This window comes from Giraffa tippelskirchi, chromosome 4, assembly GCF_054371585.1.
Source record: "Giraffa tippelskirchi isolate mGirTip1 chromosome 4, T2T-mGirTip1v1.2.pri, whole genome shotgun sequence".
In the NCBI taxonomy this organism is placed as follows: Eukaryota; Metazoa; Chordata; class Mammalia; order Artiodactyla; family Giraffidae; genus Giraffa; species Giraffa tippelskirchi.
In genome coordinates this window covers 88,535,115-88,554,865 of record NC_137278.1, presented here as the reverse complement: position 1 = coordinate 88,554,865, position 19,751 = coordinate 88,535,115, and the positions used below count along the sequence as shown (strand labels likewise).

At 49.4% G+C, this 19,751-nt stretch overlaps 1 protein-coding gene across 50 annotated transcripts in view; it reads right to left on the bottom strand.

The window, feature by feature from the left end:
- Nucleotides 1-19,751, bottom strand: part of DYSF (dysferlin) — a 226,425-nt gene that overhangs the window by 125,410 nt on the left and 81,264 nt on the right. For 36 of the 50 annotated variants that reach the window (XM_081590434.1, XM_081590440.1, XM_081590435.1 and 33 more), the window contains 8 exons: nt 17,311-17,379; nt 17,123-17,166; nt 13,642-13,724; nt 5,284-5,325; nt 3,643-3,758; nt 3,018-3,131; nt 1,390-1,567; nt 458-582 (listed from right to left, as the gene is read on the bottom strand). In XM_081590434.1, coding sequence (XP_081446560.1) covers nt 458-582; nt 1,390-1,567; nt 3,018-3,131; nt 3,643-3,758; nt 5,284-5,325; nt 13,642-13,724; nt 17,123-17,166; nt 17,311-17,379 — 771 coding nt within the window. The remainder of the gene's footprint in view (nt 1-457; nt 583-1,389; nt 1,568-3,017; nt 3,132-3,642; nt 3,759-5,283; nt 5,326-13,641; nt 13,725-17,122; nt 17,167-17,310; nt 17,380-19,751) is intronic. The other 14 variants (XM_081590413.1, XM_081590443.1, XM_081590420.1 and 11 more) reach the window with 1 other exon arrangement.

Sequence of the window (19,751 nt, the reverse complement as noted above, 5' to 3'; positions counted from 1 at the left end):
CTGTGGGAGATGGGTGGATGAACCTGCCTTCTCCTTTACTTAGCTGACCCCTGAAGTCAGGAGCAGCATCCTGTTCACGTCCACCCTCTAGCTAGATGTTTCCAGAACAACCTTTGCTGTGCTAAGACTCAAAGGCATTTGATGAATGAATGAGTGGGTGAATGGATGGGTGCAGGCTCTGTCCTCTGCTCCCAGCTCGGTTTCTCTCAGCTGTTTCTCTGTGCCATCTCCTACCTCAGACTAGGGATGACCCCCCTCACCCAGGACTGTGCTCCCTCCCTCTCCTCTCTTCCCAATGTGCAGGGCAGGATTGCAAGCCTGGCCTGGTCAGGACACAGGGACCACAGGCGTCATGAGGTCTGCAGGCTTAGCCCCTGTGGAGGCAGGACTGAAGACACCCACGGGGCAGGAGGGGTGCATGCATGGGGTGCTGTGGGTGGTGCCAGCTTCCACTCACCAACTGGTCGGCAATCCTGAGAAGCTGGTTCTGAGCCTCGACTCTGTAGCTGATGTCCTCCCAGTAAGATGACAGCACCACTACGGGCTTCACATTGCCCCAGGGTAAGTAGTAGTAGTGGCATCCTGGAAGGACACAAGGGCCTGGCGCTGAGCCCCGAGCAGAGGAGTGGGGGCATTGAGGTAGGAGGTGGATGCAGACACCCGCCCCCCACTAAGACACCTGTGGCACGACCTGTATTGCCCAGTCCCCGGACAAGGTGCTAAGAGTTCCCTTCACACACTGAACAGACAGCTGCTGCTCTCATTAGGACTCCTTAGCACATCAAACGGAGAAGGCAGTGGCACCCCACTCCAGTACTCTTGCCTGCAAAATCCCATGGATGGAGGAGCCTGGTAGGCTACAGTCCATGGGGTCGCTGAGAGTTGGACATGACTGAGCGACTTCACTTTCACTTTTCCCTTTCATGCACTGGAGAAGGAAATGGCAACCCACTTCAGTATTCTTGCCTGGAGAATCCCAGGGATGGCGGAGCCTGGTGGGCTGCCGTCTATGGGGTCGCACAGAGTCGGACACGACTGAAGCGACTTAGCAGCAGCAGCAGCACATCAAAACCGAGGGGCTGTCAGAAGGACCCTGGGAATCCCACGCTCTCCAAAATCTCTACGCCAAGCCCCACAGCCACCATGGAATGAGTGATCGCCAAAGGTCAAGATCAAGGCCGACCACTGCTGGTGTCAGGAGCCCAGTCTATGGATCCCAGCAGGAGGGATGCATGGGGAGGCAGCACATCGGGGAGCAGACTAGGGGTCCCCCAAACACGTGTGCCTTTGGGCAAGCCTCCAGAAACTTTCCACAGGGGATGGGATTTAGGGCTCGGCCCCTACTCTGAGGTCTGGGTCCCCCGCCAGGCACGCAGCCTCTGGCCTCACCATCAAAGACTGCCCGGCTGTACTGGGTGGTGGAGGCCAGTGGCAGGCAGGTGGTGTCGAACTTGTTGCCATAGTTTCCGATGCTGACCTCGAACTGGATGGCGTCATCGACGTCCTGAAGCATGGTGGCCGAGTAGAAGGCGGCAAAGAGCGAGTACTTGCGCCTCCGGAGGTACTTCTAGGGGCAGAAAGGGCAGCCTCGGGGTCACAGGGGGAGGAACAGGGACACCAGGGCAGGGAGGGGTCATGTGGCTGGGAGGCCCTGGCTGAGCCTGGCACCCAATAAATCCTGGCTGGACGGGTGGGTGGCGAGTGCTCCAGCTCTGCACCAGAGCCCAGATTTGGTCAGTAACTAAGCAAACTCATTCCAGGCCTGTGTGTTTGGCCGTGTTCCTCTACTAAGGTCCATGCCTCCAAGGTCACGGAGCTCCTTAATCCAAACCAGCAGCAGAGGCACCACAACCCCAGGGAGCCTGGTTTCCTGCCTCTGTCTTTCCAGAAGGGGCCATGTCCTCCCACCCAGAACACCCACTCCACACCACTCAGGTTCTCCACCACGCCGGCCAGTTCTGCAGCATCACAGGCTGCCATGCGCGTGGGATGAATGAACCCCATTGTCCCCGCTGGGCATCAGGCACCAGACTGAGGACATGGCCAGCACTCAACCACACATCCGGGCTTGAACCAAGATGACTTTACGATCCCCTTTGTGGAAGGCAGAGAGGAGAGGGGTTGCATGACTGGTTTATTAGGTCGAGTACACAGTGATAAGAGCTAACACTTATTGAGCACCTACTGCATGCTGGTATGAATAAGCTTCATTCTCACAACAATCTTTTGAGGTGAGTATAATTATTACTCCCACTTTACATATAGGAAAACTGATACAACTGGTAAGTGGACAAGCCAGAACTCAAACCAGCACCACTGACTACAGAGTGAGAAGATATAAACCCTCATGAGGACTCCACACAGCTGCCTCCTAGAAATAAGGCCCGGTTCCACCACTTGCTGCTCTGATACATTTGAGCCTCAGTGTTCTCATCTGTAAAATGGGGATACTCATAGCAGCCACCTGGCAGGTGCTGGGAGGAGGACTCAGTGACATCAGGAGTATCATCAGCATAATGTCTGACACACAGTGATTCATAAGTGTTAGCTATTCTTACATTATTACTATTTTAAAATAGCCTCTCATCTTGCATCAAGCTCTAGACTTTAAAATACTTCTATTTATCTTCTTTTGGCCGAGATGATAAAGAATCTGCCTGGAATGCAGTAGACTCGGGTTCGATCCCTGGGTCAGGAAGATCCCCTGGAGGAAGGCATGGCTACCCACTCCAGTACTCTTGGCTGGAGAATCCCATAGACAGAGGATCCTAGAGAGCTACAGTCCATGGGGTTGCAAAGAGTCGGACACGACTGAGCGACTCTTTCATTTCAGGAACACTTTTCAGTTTTTATCTTCTTTGAGCCTCTGAACATTCCTCAGGAAGGCAGACCAGGCACTGGGTTACTCTGAGGCCCAAAGGTGTGAAGGCATGTGAGTATGGGTGGAGCTGAGCCCTCCTCCACCAGCCCCATTTGGCCACCGCCCTCCTGGCCCCTCCCAGGGCCACGCCCCTCACCTCTACCCGAAGGATGTCATCAGCAGAGAGAGCCTCCACTTTCTGTTCACTGTGCTCCACCAACTTGGTCTCCAGGGAGAGCAGGAGCCGGCCTCGGTAGGCCACGCCTTCCCCCTGAGAGGGGAGGTAGGGTCACCAGGAGCAGGGGCAATGGAGGGGAGAAGGGGAAGGGAAGGAGCCTCCTCTGGCCCTGAGGTCACCCATCTCCCAGGAAACCAGCAGGGCCCTGAGCCACACCCCATCGCTCTGCAGATGAGGAAACGGTGGCCCACAGGGTTCAAGGGACATGCCACCCTGATGGTCAGCACCAGGGTCCAACCTAGCCAGGGGAGAATGAAACTTGAGACAGATAGAAGCTGGGCCCTTGGGGGCCAGGAAAATTAGTGGGGGTGGGCGTGGTGGGGGGTGGGTGGGAGGGGATGTCAGGCTTGTCCTGAAGGAGAGGCAAAGAGAAAGGAGTGAGAGGGAAGAAGGGGCCAGGAGGGGTCTGGGAGGAAGAAGGGGTCTCTGAGCGGGTGGCTGCCTTGCCCTGGGCCTGCTCAAGCACCGCCAGACCCTTGGAGTCCAGGCTGACCTCAGAAACTGCCCAGGCAGGCCCCAGGATCTGGGTTCCTGTCTGGCTCACCTTGCCCATGTTGAGCTCTGCATAGGGATCCGGGAAGCCAGTGAATTCTCTGGGGCTGCCGTAGAGGTTGATGTAGCAGGGCCCGAAGGTGGGGAGGAAGCCTAGATGGTCGTCCACTGGGAGACACAGACATAGGTGCAGATCAGAGGGGCCAGCCCAGCCGAAATTTCTAGCACTCAGCCCTGCTACCTTCAGGCCAAGCCCATCCCTAGCCTCAGCGCCTCACATGGGCACAGGATGCAGCCCCCACAAACGTATAAAAGATAGTGACCCCCATGAGAGCTACCACTGTCTCCCCTGTGGGACTTTGATCCTCACCATGTCGAGACATGGAGATTTGTATTGTTTTTGAGGCCGAGAGATAAAAAGGAACACACGACCCCAAACAGGCATAACCCCAGTGGTCTCACCTTCAAGCCCATGCACTCAGCTGGCATACAAAGCTGGGGCTCGGGCTCACTGCCCTGCCCCTCCCAGCCCATGCTCATCCCCTCCTCACCCTGCCCTTCCATCTGTGTCTCAGGCCATCCAGCCTGTGGGGAGGCACAAAGAAGGCCCAAGAGCCTGGTCACCAGAGACATCATCTCCTGGATGCCAGGGAGGGGGCCCAACTCGAGGCCACCCCACACACAGGGCAGCCCCAAGCACATGTCTCCTCCACCCCTCTATCCTTATGAAGTTGAGACAGACCATCTAATAGCCTTGACTCATCCTGGCATCTCCTCCTCTTCCCCACTTTGTGCAAAGAAGGATGTTTCAGTGGAGCAAGTTGGAGGAGAGTTTGAGAATTACACTAATGATGAGACAAAATCTTTCCTCCACATCATTTCCATCCTTTTTTTTGAAGGCCCTTTTTTGTTAATGTCATGACTTTCCAGCTGATAGCCAAGTTTCCTAGGATGGGACTTCAGTGGCCAAACTCTGAGAATCCTGAAAAGTCAGGGTGCCCCATCACAGGAAGAAGGAAGAGGCCGTTTCCAGAATGGCAAAGGTGGGAGGTGGGCCCAGAAGCAGGTACTATCTGAGATGACTGAGTGCTCAGACCCTGGGGTGGGTTCCGGGGCTTGAGCCCATCCCTGAGCAGTAAGATATTCCCAATTAGACGCAGGAGCCCTGCACCCAGCATCACTCCTCCTCCAGTCCCCAGCACACACTCTGGCTTTTGGGATGGGGTGAAAGACCTGATGGAGCTGTTGTGAGCATGACTAATTATTTATACTAATCATCTTGATTATAATTTACCTTGCAAATTTCAACTTCAAGAGTTTTCAGCTCACACCAGCCTCCTCCTGGTCCCTGAGAGGACTCACGCTTCCCCTTCCTCATCATGGACCCCCTGCCTGCTCCAACCCCCCTCCCTGCTAGAGAGAGTGAACTCATTTGAGCTCCAGGCCCAGCACATTCGCACATTCGGCAAGGGGGTTAGAGAGTGGGAGGGAATTGCCTTTGAAGCGTTCCCAGCAATTTACATATTCCACCGTGGTTGAGAGGTAACAGCCAAAGTTAAGCTTGGGGATTGTGGTGGGGAATCTCCATCCCACCACAGGCAAATGGAACACTTCCCCACAACCAGCGCCCTTGCCCCTCCAGTAAAAACCTCAAGGCCCACTCCCTCGTCATCCCGGAGTTGAGAGCACGTACGGTCTGTGGCTGGAGGAGGCTTGACCACACCTGCAGGCTCCTCTGAAGCATAAAGAAATGGAAGAGGGGTTAGGATGGGCATGGCTGGGTGGAGGACCGATTAGGTGAATGAGGCACTGTGGATGGACAGTTGGCAGACAGACAGAAGGAAACAGCTCCTGGACGGGTAACAGTTGTGGCCCGAGATCCCAAGCCCAGCCCAGCTGTGCATTTATCACACACCAAGTCATCAGTGCACCCCGCTCAGCCAGACACAGTCCCAGTGCCCTGGCGTGAGAGCCACTGTCTGCCTACAGGGCTGTATGTTCTGTCGAATGAAAACTGGACCAGAAACTTGACTCAATACATTCAGGGAATAACCCAGGGGGAAAAATGTGCTTTGCCATATTATAGCAAGATAAGAGGGAAAAACAAAGTACAGACGCAAAGAAAGGGTGAGGGAAACATGAAAGGGCTGGAGCTAGGCACACACAGCACCCCACCCCACAGGCAGGTTGACTGCCTGGAGTGGAGGCATTTCAAGGCACAAGATCTCCACCTAGTGGTCATTTATAGAATTACCACTAAGGGCACCATGTTGCATTTTCACAACAGCAGGCACTGGGCACAGTTTTGAAACAGGAGGCTTTTGGCACCTGCTGTTTCAAATGAAGCACAGTGCCAGACACTGTCCATTAGCTGAAGGTTCTACTCTTGGGTGTACCCTAAACACGGGTAAGGAGGGTCTAGAAATAAGAGAAGCAAGGAAAGAGATGCTCTGTTATCAGTTCAGTTCAGTTCAGTCGCTCAGTCGTGTCCGACTCTTTGCGACCCCATGAATTGCAGCACGCCAGGCCTCTCTGTCCATCACCAACTCCCGGAGCCTACCCAAACCCATGTTCATCGAGTCGGTGATGCCATCCAACCATCTCATCCTCTGTCGTCCCCTTCTCCTCCCGCCCCCAATCCTACCCAGCATTAGGGTCTTTTCCAATGAGTCAACCCTTCGCATGAGGTGGCCAAAGTATTGGCGTTTCAGCTTCAACATCAGACCTTCCAATGAACACCCAGGATTGATCTCTTTTAGGATGGATTGATTGGATCTCCTTGCAGTCCAAGGGACTCTCAAGAGTCTTCTCCAACACCACAGTTCAAAAGCATCAATTCTGCGGCGCTCAGCTTTCTTCACCATCCAACTCTCACATCCATACATGACCACTGGAAAAACCATAGCCTTGACTAGACGGACTTTTGTTGGCAAGGTAATGTCTCTGCTTTTAAATATGCTATCTAGGTTGGCCATAACCTTCCTTCCAAGGAGTAAGTGTCTTTTAATTTCATGGCTGCAGGCACCATCAGCAGTGATTCTGGAGCCCAAAAAAGTAAAGTCTGACACTGTTTCCACTGTTTCCCCATCTATTTCCCATGGAGTGATGGGACCAGATGCCATGATCTTAGTTTTCTGAACGTTGAGCTTTAAGCCAACTTTTTCACTCTCCTCCTTCACCTTCATCAAGAGGCTCTTTAGTTCTTCTTCACTTTCTGCCATACTTCCAACTTTACCTCAAGACAAGTACAAGATGCCCGCAAAGGAGTATGCAGTCCTCAGGCTCCTTCCCCTGTCCTCTCTGGTTCTGCCTCTTGCCACACTCTGACATTCCCTATATCCTCCCCCAACCATCTAAGTGTGGCCCAGTCTGGGGTCCTGATTGACCTGGGGTTGTGTTTGGTGAAACACCTCATTATTTTAATTCATTGATCACCTTTACCTGTTGGTCTCCTTCAAGAAATAATACCTATTGCTATTTTCCTATAGCTCCATGATCAGAATTAAGAGCCAAGAGCTGAGCAAAACATTGTGGCAGGAAGGAAGAATGAGCAGAGACACAGAAAGAAAGGGCATGGAGAAGAGGGAACGTGGATACAAGGACAGAGCTGACCAAGTGAGCACAGAGGGGGGCATGGAGGGTAGGGGGGCCTGAGGCCCTGAGACCCAGCCCCTCAGCTCTCCACAGCCGGCCTCAGCTAGGAATGCCGGCTGGCAGGAGTCAGAGTGCAGAAACCATAATTCATGGCCATTTTCATATCCACAGGAATAGGTTTTCATCAGGAGGGGAGCGAGGCCTCTGGTCATAGGGGAGTTTCAGCAACCACAGAGGACCGACCCGGGCACAGCTGCACCCCCAGGAGAGCATGACCAGGGCCCGCCGGAAGGAAACAGATTCCACTTTAAGCTCCTTCACATGATTACAAACAGGCCCGGCCAGTTATCTAGGGCTAATGAGGCCAAGGTCATAGTTCCGACCCCCATGTGCTTCTTGCAGAAGCAAACACAGCTTTCCACCCACAGACCAACTCTGCATTCTGGCTGCAAACTAGTGCCCAGCCCAGACACAGCTGGCCCCTAGTCCCACCGGTCATCTGAGCAACACGCGCCTCTGGTGGCTGGAAGGACCAAGCTAGGGGGCTGCCAAGCAGCCTGGTTCCCAACCATGCCTTTTTCACTTACTTGCCTCATTCATTCATTGGTTTGTTCCACAAACCTAACAGGCACAGAATGAGGCACGGTAAGACAGGGCCCTGCCAACAACTAAGGCCAACGACTCCTAATTCGGGGGCAGGGTCACAGGTCTCCAGGTGTGAGGATCATGCTTGTGTCTGCAGACAGCTCATAAAGTCAAGGGCAGAGTCATCAGTGAAGCCGCCCAAGACAAAGCCTCTATTTAGGCCTCACCACTCTTCTGCCAAAACACAAGTGTTCTGGTGTGTTTTCCCTAAGCCCAAGAAATAGGGGCTGGGGAAGCCCCGAAACACAGATGAACGCTCCCAGTTTTGTGGTCTGAGCAGCCCAGCCCAGCTCTCTCACCTGCAGAAGTACAAGACAGGCCCTCCCAGCTCAGGACTCCCTTCTCCTGGAGCATCTGAGGCCATTACCTGCGGCCAGCCCAGCCGCTCCCTCTGCCTCTCAGCACATCTCCCACGCCCACGGCTTGGCTGCCTGACTCCAGCCCGCGCCAGGCAAGAGGAGAAACCAAGAACTGCTGGGAAATCCTCATCATCTATGTTCCAAAGACAAAAAGAAACGAACTTTGGATTTCGTAGCCGTGGAAAAAACTGCCTGAGTGCTATTTATGTAGCATGATTTTCATATGTACAAAGTTATAAAGGAATCTGTGTAGGTTTCATGGGGCTCGTGTGCCTGCTACCTTTCAAAAGAACTGAGGCTTCTCAGGAAAGCACTCCTCATTAAAAAAAAAAAAAATTTTTTTTACTAAATGCTTTGGAGCATAGGGTCCAAGGAATACTTAAGTGTGCCCAGGCAAACTTGTGGGCAGAAGTGCTTAAGAGGCTAGTGTTAAGTCCTGTCCTAGCTGGAAATAAAAACAAAAACACGAAAACAAAAACTACTGGTTGGATCAAATGATCTGGGGAACCGGCGAATATAGAGAAAGAATCCATTTTTATAGTTTGGTTTAGTTTGAGCTTTGAGAGTAGTGGGAAAAGCAAGGGCGACACATAACCCAGATATTCTAGAACATCCTAGGGTGGAGAAAAACAAAAAGAGCTCAAAGCTGGAGTGACATTCGGAGGTGGCCTCAGGACAAGTGGGAAAACTTGGCAGGGAGACAGGCAAGGGCTAACTTTCCAGGCCTAGAGAGAGCTTGAGAAGAACGGCTCCCTTTTGAGCAACAAATTTAACTGTTTTATTCCTACAGAGATCAAGCTATTTAACTGTATTTAAAACTCGTTAGCTGGTGACAAGAAGATTCTCATTTACGTCCAAAACAAACTGTGGGAGCCAGTGGTCCATGAACCACAATGGGTTGCCCATGGCTTGAGCGCCATCTAGTGACCAAATAAATATCTTTCTCATGTTCCCATTCAAATACTCACGATGACCCTGGAAAAGAGCAAGGTCAACACTACCACCAGACGTGAAGACTGATGGGGGCACAGGGATCTAAACTCTCCCTCGGGTGGCTGACAGCAGGCAGAGCTGTAGCCTCGTGAAACAGTGGCTGCTGGAAAACAGTCAGAAAGGCACTTTGTGCCTCTACCAACATTTGCCCTTGGACTCAGAGACGGGGACAGCACTAGCCAGCAAACTGGAGAAGTTCCTTCCCTGCAGGAGTTCTGATCCATGAGGAGCCTAGAATAGTGTCTCTCCCACCCACCTCCATGATACACTGCCCTCACTTCCCATCTTTCTACATCTACATCCAACTATCAGAACAGCAATTACAAGAGGACCGCATCCTGGGACTAGCAGTTCCCACAGTCGAAGGGGAAGGGGCTGGGGCAGGAGAAACCCTTATAGCAGGGGCTTCTGGGAAGGAGTTTTGGTATATTCCAACAATCACAAGTAACAGTGATGAAATGAGCATGGCAGAGAGCAGCTAGATGTTAACCCATAGTGAGGGAAACTGGAAGTTCACTGTAGAATTTTTTACTTGTACATATATATTTTTTAAATGTTTCAGAGAATCTAGAAGAGACTGACCAACTTCAAAAGTGTTAGGTGGAATCTGCCAGAAACTAGGCATGCTAACCTGACCTCCAGATAAAGATCTGAGAAGATGGATGGTCGGAGACCCACACATCCTGTCTGTGGAAAGACACCAACACTGGCCAGATCTTGTGAGAGTGTGTGAGAGTGAATAAAAGGGGAGGGGAAAAACTGAGGGCCAACCAGGATAGGGAAATAGGGAGGAGACAGCGTCTGTAAAATTCAGGAGGGTGTTCACCTTGAACTCTCAAGAAATGATTTAGAATCCTCAGTAGAGTGCAGGAAGACATAGCTTCTGTGGGGAAAAAAAAAAACGAGGGAGAGAACAAAGAGGAAAAGGAAAATATAAAAGGAAAGACAGAGGGAAAGGAAGGCATGATAAGAAACTAAAAATGCAATAGCCAATTTTAAACCACATGGGAAGCAGTAAAAAGCAGAATTGGTATGGGGGAAAAAATCAGAATAGGGATGCAGAAAGCCAATAATCATGATACTAAAGAGCAACATTACTTTAGGGTTTATTGTGTTCCAGAATGTGACATTTATAGTCTCACTGGATCTTTGCAAGGACCTTACAAGGTTGGGACTGGTGGGAGGAGACTGGAGCCACTCTCTTGGAGCTCCCTGGCTCCAGAACAGCTCCTATCCCACCCCAAACCATGCCTTCAACTGCTCAGACAACAATATTAGAGTGGATAAAATCATTCCTCAACTCAGATTTAAGAATTCACTGTGTCTCAGGCAAAATTCAAGAGTCCTGCTCCAAGACAGATCAAAATAATTTTTAAACTACAAGTAAAAAGAGACATTCCTACAAGCCAGAAAAAAATAAAAAACTATCTATAAAGGAATCAAATCAAACTTCTCTCAGAGAACACATAAAAAGAAGCTCAAAATAGATTAAATAGCTAAATGTAAAAAATAAAAGTAAAAAATGAAGATAAATAAAACCTTGGGATGTGCTGAAGGCCAAAAGCATGACATATGTGGCAGAAACCATACTTCCATTACTTAAATAAGAAATACTGAAAATAAACACAGGTTAACTAGAAAGTTGGGCTTCCCTGGTGGCTCAGACAGTAAAGAATCCACCTACTATCAGGAGGGCTGGGTTTGATCCCTGGGTTGGGAAGATCCCCTGGAGGAGGGCATGGCAACCCACTCCAGTATTCTTGTCTGGAGAATCCTCATGGACAGAGGACCCTGGTGGGCTACAGTCCGTGGGGTCACAAAGAGTCGAACATGACTGAGCAACTCAGTCATGAGCAGCTCAGCTCATGACTGAGCACACAATTAGAAAGTTAAAAAGGAAAGAACAAAATATGTCTAAAGAGAGTTAAAGAAAAGAGTAAAAAGAGGAGAGATTAAAAAATTAGAAAATATTAGAACTAATGTGTATATGTGCACAGTCATTCAGATGTGTCCAACTCTTTGCGACCCCCATGAACTATAGCCTGCCAGACTCCCCTGTCCATGGAATCTTCCCAGCAAGAATACTGGGGTGGGTTGCCATTTCCTACTCCAGAGGATCTTCCTGACCCAGGCATCAAACCCAAGTCTCTTGTGTCTCCTGCATTGGCAGATGGATTCTTTACTATTGCACAGCTGGGAAGCCTGTTAGAACTAATATCTAAATCCAAAAACTTTTCTTTGAGAAGTTCAATAAAGTAGGAAGAAAGAAAAACTTCTAACAAGACTAATCAAGAAAAAAGAAAATTCAAACACATATCATTAGAAATAAGAAAGTAGAGAGAATTGTTTAAATTAGGAAAGATTGCTCTGCACAACACTATAAAAAAATTAGAAGACCTCAATGCAATAAATATTTTTCTAGAAAAATGTAGATTATCAAAACTAACTGTAGTAAAAGTAACAAACTAAAAATACTAGTGATCACAGGAGAAACTGAAAAGGTTTTAAAGAGCTAGAGCAACACCCACTCAAAAAGGGCACCTAGCCCATATGGTTTTATGGGTGAATTCTTTCAAACCCTCAAAAGACTATATTCTTATGTTATATAAACTGTTCCAGATGTTAGAAAAGACTTTAAATCTTTCCAATTAATTTTACAGAGCCAGCACAGCCCAGATACCAAAACCTAAGAAATAATAAGCAGACATACCAATTAAAGATAATAGAAAATCAAGAAATAGGACCAAGAACACATTTAGGAATTTAGTAGGGGATAGAAGTGGCATTTCAAAATGAAGGGAAAATATTATTCAATATATAGTGTTGGTATCACCAAAGAACAATTTTTTAAAAAGTAATGTTAAACTCTTGCCTAATTCGCTAAGGAAAAGATTAACATATTTGGCCATGCAAAAATTTTCAATTTAATAGTTAAAAACTATTAAATGATAAAATAAAATTGACAAAAATTATTTACAATGAAGACAGGAGAAAGTTAACCTCCATATAATACAGAGCTCTTAAAAAATAATGAGAAAAAGACAAACATACCATCAAAAATGTGGACAAAAGCATGAATAGGCAATTTACAGCAGAATAAATTTTAAAGTATATAAATATATATAATTTGTAAAAATATCTTTATAATTTATAATTGTAAGATGATTATTAAATATTTTAAAATTTACATTGGTCAACTTTACCAGATATTAATGAAATAAAATTAAGGCAACAATGAAATGCACCCAACAAATTGACAAAGTCCTTTAAAAATATCATTATCTTGCTTTGTGTTGATGAGGATGCAGCAAAATAAGCTTGAGAGATTAGAGTGTAAATGAGTCCAGTTGTTTTGCAGGGCAATTTTTATATACAACAAAAGCTTCAAAATGTTCAAATCTTTTGAAACAGCAATTCCACTTCTAGGCATTTATGCAAAAGGAAAAATCAGGAATTACATAAAGATTCAGCTACAAAAACACTCAATATCAAGTTAGCTGCTTATAACATGGAAAAATTAGAGAACACCTAAATATTCAACATTTAGTTGATGTGGTCTATGGTGCGTTTACTATACTGTAGAAGAATATTTAATAGCATGAATAAATGTCTATGTTGTATTGCTGCTGCTGCTGCTGCTAAGTCGCTTCAGTCGTGTCCGACTCTGTGCGACCCCATAGACGGCAGCCCACCAGGCTCCGCCGTCCCTGGGATTCTCCAGGCAAGAATACTGGAGTGGGTTGCCATTTCCTTCTCCAGTGCATGAAAGGGAAAAGTGAAAGTGAAGTCGCTCAGTCGTGTCCGACTCTTAGCAACCCCATGGACTGCAGCCTATCAGGCTCTACCATCCATGGGATTTTGCAGGCAAGAGTACTGGAGTGGGGTGCCATTGCCTTCTCCAATGTTGTATTGCCAAGTGACAAAAAGCAATTGTCTAAACAATTAAAAATTGTTCAAAACATTGTTTATCATGTACACACATACACACAAACAGGTCCCAAAATATTAATATTTACCTCTTGTCTGAGAGGAGAGGCTAATGGATAATTTTATGAATAAGTTTTTATATTGTTCTTTCAGATTATCTTTTTCAAATTGTACAAAATGATCACGAACTACTTTCTAACAGACCAATGAAAGCCACTTCAAACTAGGACCTGCTAGAAAACAGTCAGCCAACATAGAACCCGGTGGATGTGTGGCCACAGCCACCAATATCATCTGCAGGAATGGATCCTCTCTAGACCTTCTGATGGTGTACCCACCTTCCAAGGTGAGGCCAGTCTTAAACACAAGCCCATCTCTCTCACTGGCCAAAGCCCGTCTTCCTGGGAAATGGGCAACGAAGACCTTATAGACTTCCCTTTTCTGCAAACTCTCCAAGCTAGAGGTGTAAGACAGTAGGGGTGGAACAGGGGAGAGCGTGGGAAGACAGAGGGCAGCACAGAAGGGGCACTTACCTTCTATCTCGCCTCCAGAGGCAGAGATCTTCGACATACTCAGGTAGGTGGTGGCCACAATATCGTTGTGGGTGAGGCGGTCCCTAGAGCAACGGGCAGACAGGGCCTGAACAAGGGCGGGATTCACAAGCCACAGCCCACCCAGGGAGGAATGGCCCGAGTTATGCATCGTTAGGGGTCCCAGTCTTCACACTAGGGATGTTATGGAGGCCTAGTGATGTTTAGGGAAAAGAGACTGGAAAGAAAGTGTCACTCAAGACTCCTCTGGGGGGGACCCAGTCCATCAGCGTCCCAGCAGCCAAGCTGGAGGTCTGTGGGCACAGCTGCAGGTTGAAAGGGAGGAGACCTGAGGCAGGAGGCAGTGCAGGGGAGCAGGAGGCTGCTCAGGGAGCCAGACCCCCAGGCCCAGGGAGAAAGCTCTGAGAGCTAAGACATACTAGAGCAAGGAGAAAAATCAGGTGACCAGAAAGAGACTGTCTCTCCAAGGAAGCCCACAGTCTGAATTAGCTTAGGGTAGCTAATACATAGCTCTTTTTTTGTATCTGATTTTGTATGTGACAAAGCACTTTTAGCTTCGTTGATTACCAAGGATCCTTACAATGGCCTTGGGGAATAGGTACTTTTATTAAATCTCTATTGCACAGATGGAAGGAAACAGGCTTGGAGCGGCAAAGTCCTTGTCCAAGGTCAGCCCGGGAGGGAGGGGAGGAGCCAGGACAAAAACTGGTATCCTGACTCCTGGCCCAGTGCTCTCACCAAGGTCCACACGGCTTCTGGCTACAAAGTGGGACTCGTCCTGCCTCCCCAAAGAAGGCCTCTCCCCTCCTACCCAGCATAGGGGACCATGGGGGAAGCTCCAGGACTGAGTGTTCCGTGCAGACCCTTCCTCTGCCCCACGCCTGACCCCTTGACAACCGCATATAGTAACAGCCACCTTTTGCTGGGCACCTCCTGAGAGCCAAGCCCTGCGCTGAAACTGTCAAGGCATTTGGCTCATTTAGTCCTGAGGCAGGATTCTGAGGCAGGTTCTGCAGTTAGCTGCAGTTTAGATGAAGAAGCTGAGGTAGACAGGATGACAAAGGTTGGACTTGAGCAAGATATGCCTCATGGGGAAACCAGAGCCATGCCTGCAGAAACCTGCTGCTTCCCTGTCAGGCTAGACCGAGGGTTCTCAATCCAGAGATTTTTGACCCCAGGACATTTGGCAACTGGAAACATTTTTGGTATAGAGGGGAGCCATAGAGAGAGGCCGTGATTGAAGCCAATCATCCTACAATGCACAGGACAGTCTCTCACTGCAAAGATATTTCTGGTCCAAAAACATCACAGTGCCAAGACTGGAGGGGCAGGCTCTATCTCCTTCCAGAAGGTTCCTCATGTGCATCTTCCCTTTTCTTGGAGCCCAATAGCCCTCTCTTCCTGCTGTGCATCCCTTGGCCACAGGCAGCTTCAGTAGATGACATCCACGTGCTTCACAGTGAAAGACCCACCTGAGCAAGTGATGTCATTTTTCTTTTAAATCTTACAGCCACGAGACACCAGATCTTTGCTGCTCCCTTCCTTCCTCTCTGTATTTCCCAGGGAGGTGATTAAGCTTTAAAGTTTTGTATCAGGGCGGAGGCTACGTTAGGAAGAGTGAATTGTCAGCACAGATCTGTATCACTTTTCCTGGTGGGTGAAGTTAATAGAAACTGGAAAGTAAAGAGTCTCTCAAACATTTTACAATGAGATTATCAACACCAGATAATTGACAGTTGACGACACTTTTAAACTGCCTTCATGACCAAACCCTAGAGAAGACCAGTAGCTCTTGGAGCAAAATAGGATTTCTGACCTCTGGGCTCACCTGAATCTGGTGAGATGGGAAAACAGAATGGGAAGAGGGAGGTTTTGAGTCAGGTTTCTTTGAGGAGGAGGGGGTAGTTTGGGGGGTTTTGTTTTTTAATGAAAAGAATTCTTTAAGAACTGAGTGGAAGATTAAGTTACAGAGAAAAGGCCATATGGACCATATCGTATTTCTAGGATTCAGGTAATAGTACAAATTTATCTGAGTTTTCTGGGAAGAAAGCACTTTTCTGGATAGGAACTTGCAGCAGCAGAATGGTTTCTGGCCAAGAGTTGGGTTTTGGGGCTTGGGGTTGCTTTTGGAAAATACAGCAAGTCTGAAAATAGACTCACAATAAAAATGCCACTTCAACCTAAACCAGAGAAGCAACCACCAGATTCCGTAATGTGTTTGGATTGTGCAGTATGCCGGCGCCTCACACGGCTCACGCGGACTCGGGCGGGGCCCATCCACAACACAGGGGGCATGGCGCCCACGTGCATTCGCTCACACTGCCACACACAGACCTGCACCCAGGGCACACTCGTGCACGCACACCCAGCGAGGTGAAGGGACAGCTCTGTGGACGTAGAGCTCATCACCCCAAACCGCCTCCCAGAGAGCGTCCCAGCGGTCAGGGCCCCAGAGGCCTCTCCCTCCTGGCCCTCCTCACGCTCCCTTCCTCTCCTCTAATTCTCACAAGCTGTTTTCTCTCAGGCTGGGGACCTGGCGCACACTTTAATGGCTCTGTGGCCTGGGGGTTTTCCCCAGTCTCTCATTATCCTCCTGGCTGGGGGTGACATGGGCCGAAGACCAAAGGACAACACGCTGGGAACCACACGGCCAAGACTTTCTGGGGGCAGAAAAAGGACAGCTCTCTCTCTGGGGAAAGCCTGCTGTAGGGAAGGTCCTGGAGATGGCTCATGGGGACCCCTGCAGCCCTCGGGTGTGAGACAGGGCACCTCAGCACACAGCCCGGTGGTTAAGCACAGGCTTGAGTTCGAGCCTGGCCTCGGCTGCTTCCAGCTGTCCCTCCAGACAGGGCACTCAGTCTATTCAGACATGCTCCCTCGTCTGTAAGGTCGGGCCGTACCCAGAGTCGAGCTGAGCATCAGGTGAGATAGGCATGTAAAGAGCTCACTGGGCAAAGGGTCTGGAGCACACAGACACTCACAAGAGTTAGATACTAATTTTCTAAGATGGTCCTGTGGCTACTCCCCTGATGCCAGCCAGCAGTGCCATCCCCTCCTTGGGCAATCTGGCCCCCTTCCCCAGCCTGGAAACCTGTTCCATCCTACCAACCCTTGGGGCATCTCAGTCCACCCTCCTGGGCTGTTTCCAGCCTCCTTGCCTCTGCTTATGATCCTCTCTTCATTAGGATGCCTTCATCTTGAACTTCCCCAAACCCCACTTGCCCTAGGAAGGCTCCCTGGGCCCTTCTGGCCCCAAGGATCTCTGGTTCTTGTAGCCGTCCCAATCCGCTGTGAGTAAGCTTCCTAAGAGTCCATGCCCTCTCCTTCTCTGGCCTCCCTGTGAGGACACCACCTCACCTGAAACAGACTCCCCTGCTGCATGCAGACTGAATGAAAGGAAGCCGAAGGACCCAGTGACCCCTGACAACAGCCACCTCTAAAGATCCCCAGACGCAGGACTCACCAGTCGATGACACGAATCCTCATTTTCTCACACATGGAGGGAAACTAAGGAGGGAAGAGAGATGTGTTGGGGTGGAGTCCTTCTGAAGAAGTGGAAGTCTGGGATGCAGGTGGGAGCTGGGAAGGCTGGGAGCCCAGGTGTCCCGAGGTGGGAGGCTGGGAGCCCCGGCTCTTGGAGGGGAGGCTCACCATGGCAGGCAGTGTGACGCTCTGGTTCCACTGAGGATTGGCTGTCTTCTCCAGGATCTTGCTGCAGAGCTAGAAGACACAGAGGATAGGTGAATGGAGCTTTGAGGGGACTCTGGTTACCCCTGGGGACCACCACACCAACCGGCAGCCATTGTCGGCCATGTTGACCCCCCTTCGGGCTGGGCAGAAGGCCCTGGGGGCTATGTCACCTGAGGCAGTGGGCTTAGACACCAAGAATCTTTCCAGAGACAAAGCTCAATGGTAGGTCAGACCCACTGGGGCATGGAGGGAGGGACAGATTGTTTAAAAGTCACAACTCTCTCCCTTATCTCATACCTCCGGCTGGAAGTTCCCTTCCCTTCCCTCTCATTATGGCCATGACCCTAAGTATGGCCGCGACCCTGAGTCCAGACCAGCTTTCCCAGGAGTCCTAGCATCTGAGGCAATTCCCTTTGCCCATCAGCCCAGATCACCTGCCTCTTCAGAAGACTGTGAGCGCAGGGAGGGGGAGAGGAAAAGGGGGCTGAGGGGCTGGGCAGGGGGCCATACACCAGTATTCTGAGAGGAAGATGAAAATTCAGCTAAGATACAAACCTCATAAGCCACAGTTTGCCTCCAGTCAGCCCTGCTCAAGACTGGGCTTTCCGCAAGAAACCCAGCAGAGGTGAGAACTGGATCCAAACCAGCAGCTCATGTGTTGCACTATGCCCTGGGAGTCCCCAGGGAGGCACCAATGCCAGCCTAGGGCATCCTGTACCTGTGCAGGGCAGTGGGCGAAGGCTTTGTTTCAGATGCTGGAAGGTGTGTGTGTTCTACATATGGAAGTAAGGAGCAGCCTTCCTTAGAGCATTGACTGTGGGCCCTGATTGTGCAAAGCATTTACATAATTATCTCATCTAATGAGCAACTGACAAGACTCGCCATCAAACGAGAGTGTGGTCCCCAGGGGCCAGGACTGCTTCTTCATCCCTGGTCCACCCAGTATCAGCCCCATGCCCAGCGTCCCCTCCTCCCTGTGAGAAGAGCCCAGGCAAAGTCTGAGGGTAGGGATGGGTGCCAGGATTTGGCCCTTGTGTGAGCAAAGAAAGGAGTAAGGAAAGAAGAGAAACCAACAATTAGATGGAACAAAAGGCAGAGTGGGACTCACAGTTCTCAGGAGTGGGTACACCAAGGGCTGTAAAAGCACACAGAACAATGTGCCATCTCCCTCATAATTGAAGAAACACAAACAAAATGAATGAGATACTATGTCTCATCTATCAGAGTCATAAAAATCTCTAAAGCCTGTCAGCCCTGTCTTGGCAAGGCGATGGGAAACTGCTCGCTCAGATTTTGTTGGTGGGGAGAGAACAACTCAACCTCTCCAAAGGGCAACTAGCCACTACCTTTCAAAACTACAAATGCAGATGCCCTTTGACCTACCAGTTCTGCCTCCAGACATTATCCTACAGAAATACTTGCACATGTGCAGAATAACATGTGTCTGAGATTATTCTCTGCAGCATGATTCCAATTAGAGAGGACGTGGAACAACTCACGTGTCCACCAACAGAGGACAGGTTGGATAAAGTACGGTCCATCCACAGAATGGAGCACTATGCAGCTCTAGAGAATGAAGACTACTCTATGGTATGAAACAACTTTTGAGGTGTATTATTAAGTGGAAAAAACCAAGGTGCAAAGCAGTTAAGTATAACGTGCAACCATGTGTGTTAAAGTGGTAAACGTAAGAATTTATGGCCAGACATGTGGCATGCACATAATGAAGCCAGAATGATGCAAAAGAAACTAACAATGATTTCCTGTGCAGGGGAGGAGATCATCGGAGGACTGCTGGACAGGTACAGGGTGAGAGGTAGGGTTTTCATGATGGATGACTAATAAATGGATATGGTGTACATAATAAATGTATTACCTAATTCAAAACTTAGATGAACAAAAGCTTGAAATAACAAAAGAGAAACAAAAAGAAGTGGAAGACTTTTTCATCAGACACAGCAGACAGACCCTGCCAGCATTGCTCCTCAGCTCCCTGTATGAGAGGCACAGGTGGTCTCCACCCTCCCCAAGCCCTGCCCCTGGGGAGCCACAGGCCTTCTCCCCAGCAAGCACTGCCACCTGTCTGCCCTTGGAGGTTCCCTCTGAGAGAGCCACCGAGATGTGTGTGCAGGAGCCTGAATAGCAGGTCCCCCCACCACACCACAGGCCAGCACGACCTCTGGCCTTAGAAGTACCCAGACACCCTCCCACCCCTTACTCCTCTCCCCACACCTAGCCAAGGCAGCACAAAGCTCCCTCCTCTTCCTCCTCCTCTTATCTGTGTCTTTTTTTTTTATTCTCCTTCCCTTCATGACAGAAGGCCATTTGGCCATCTGGATCAAATACTCAAAAATAAGCATGCCCTCTGACCTGGTTCTAGAAACTTCCCTATGAAAAAGCAG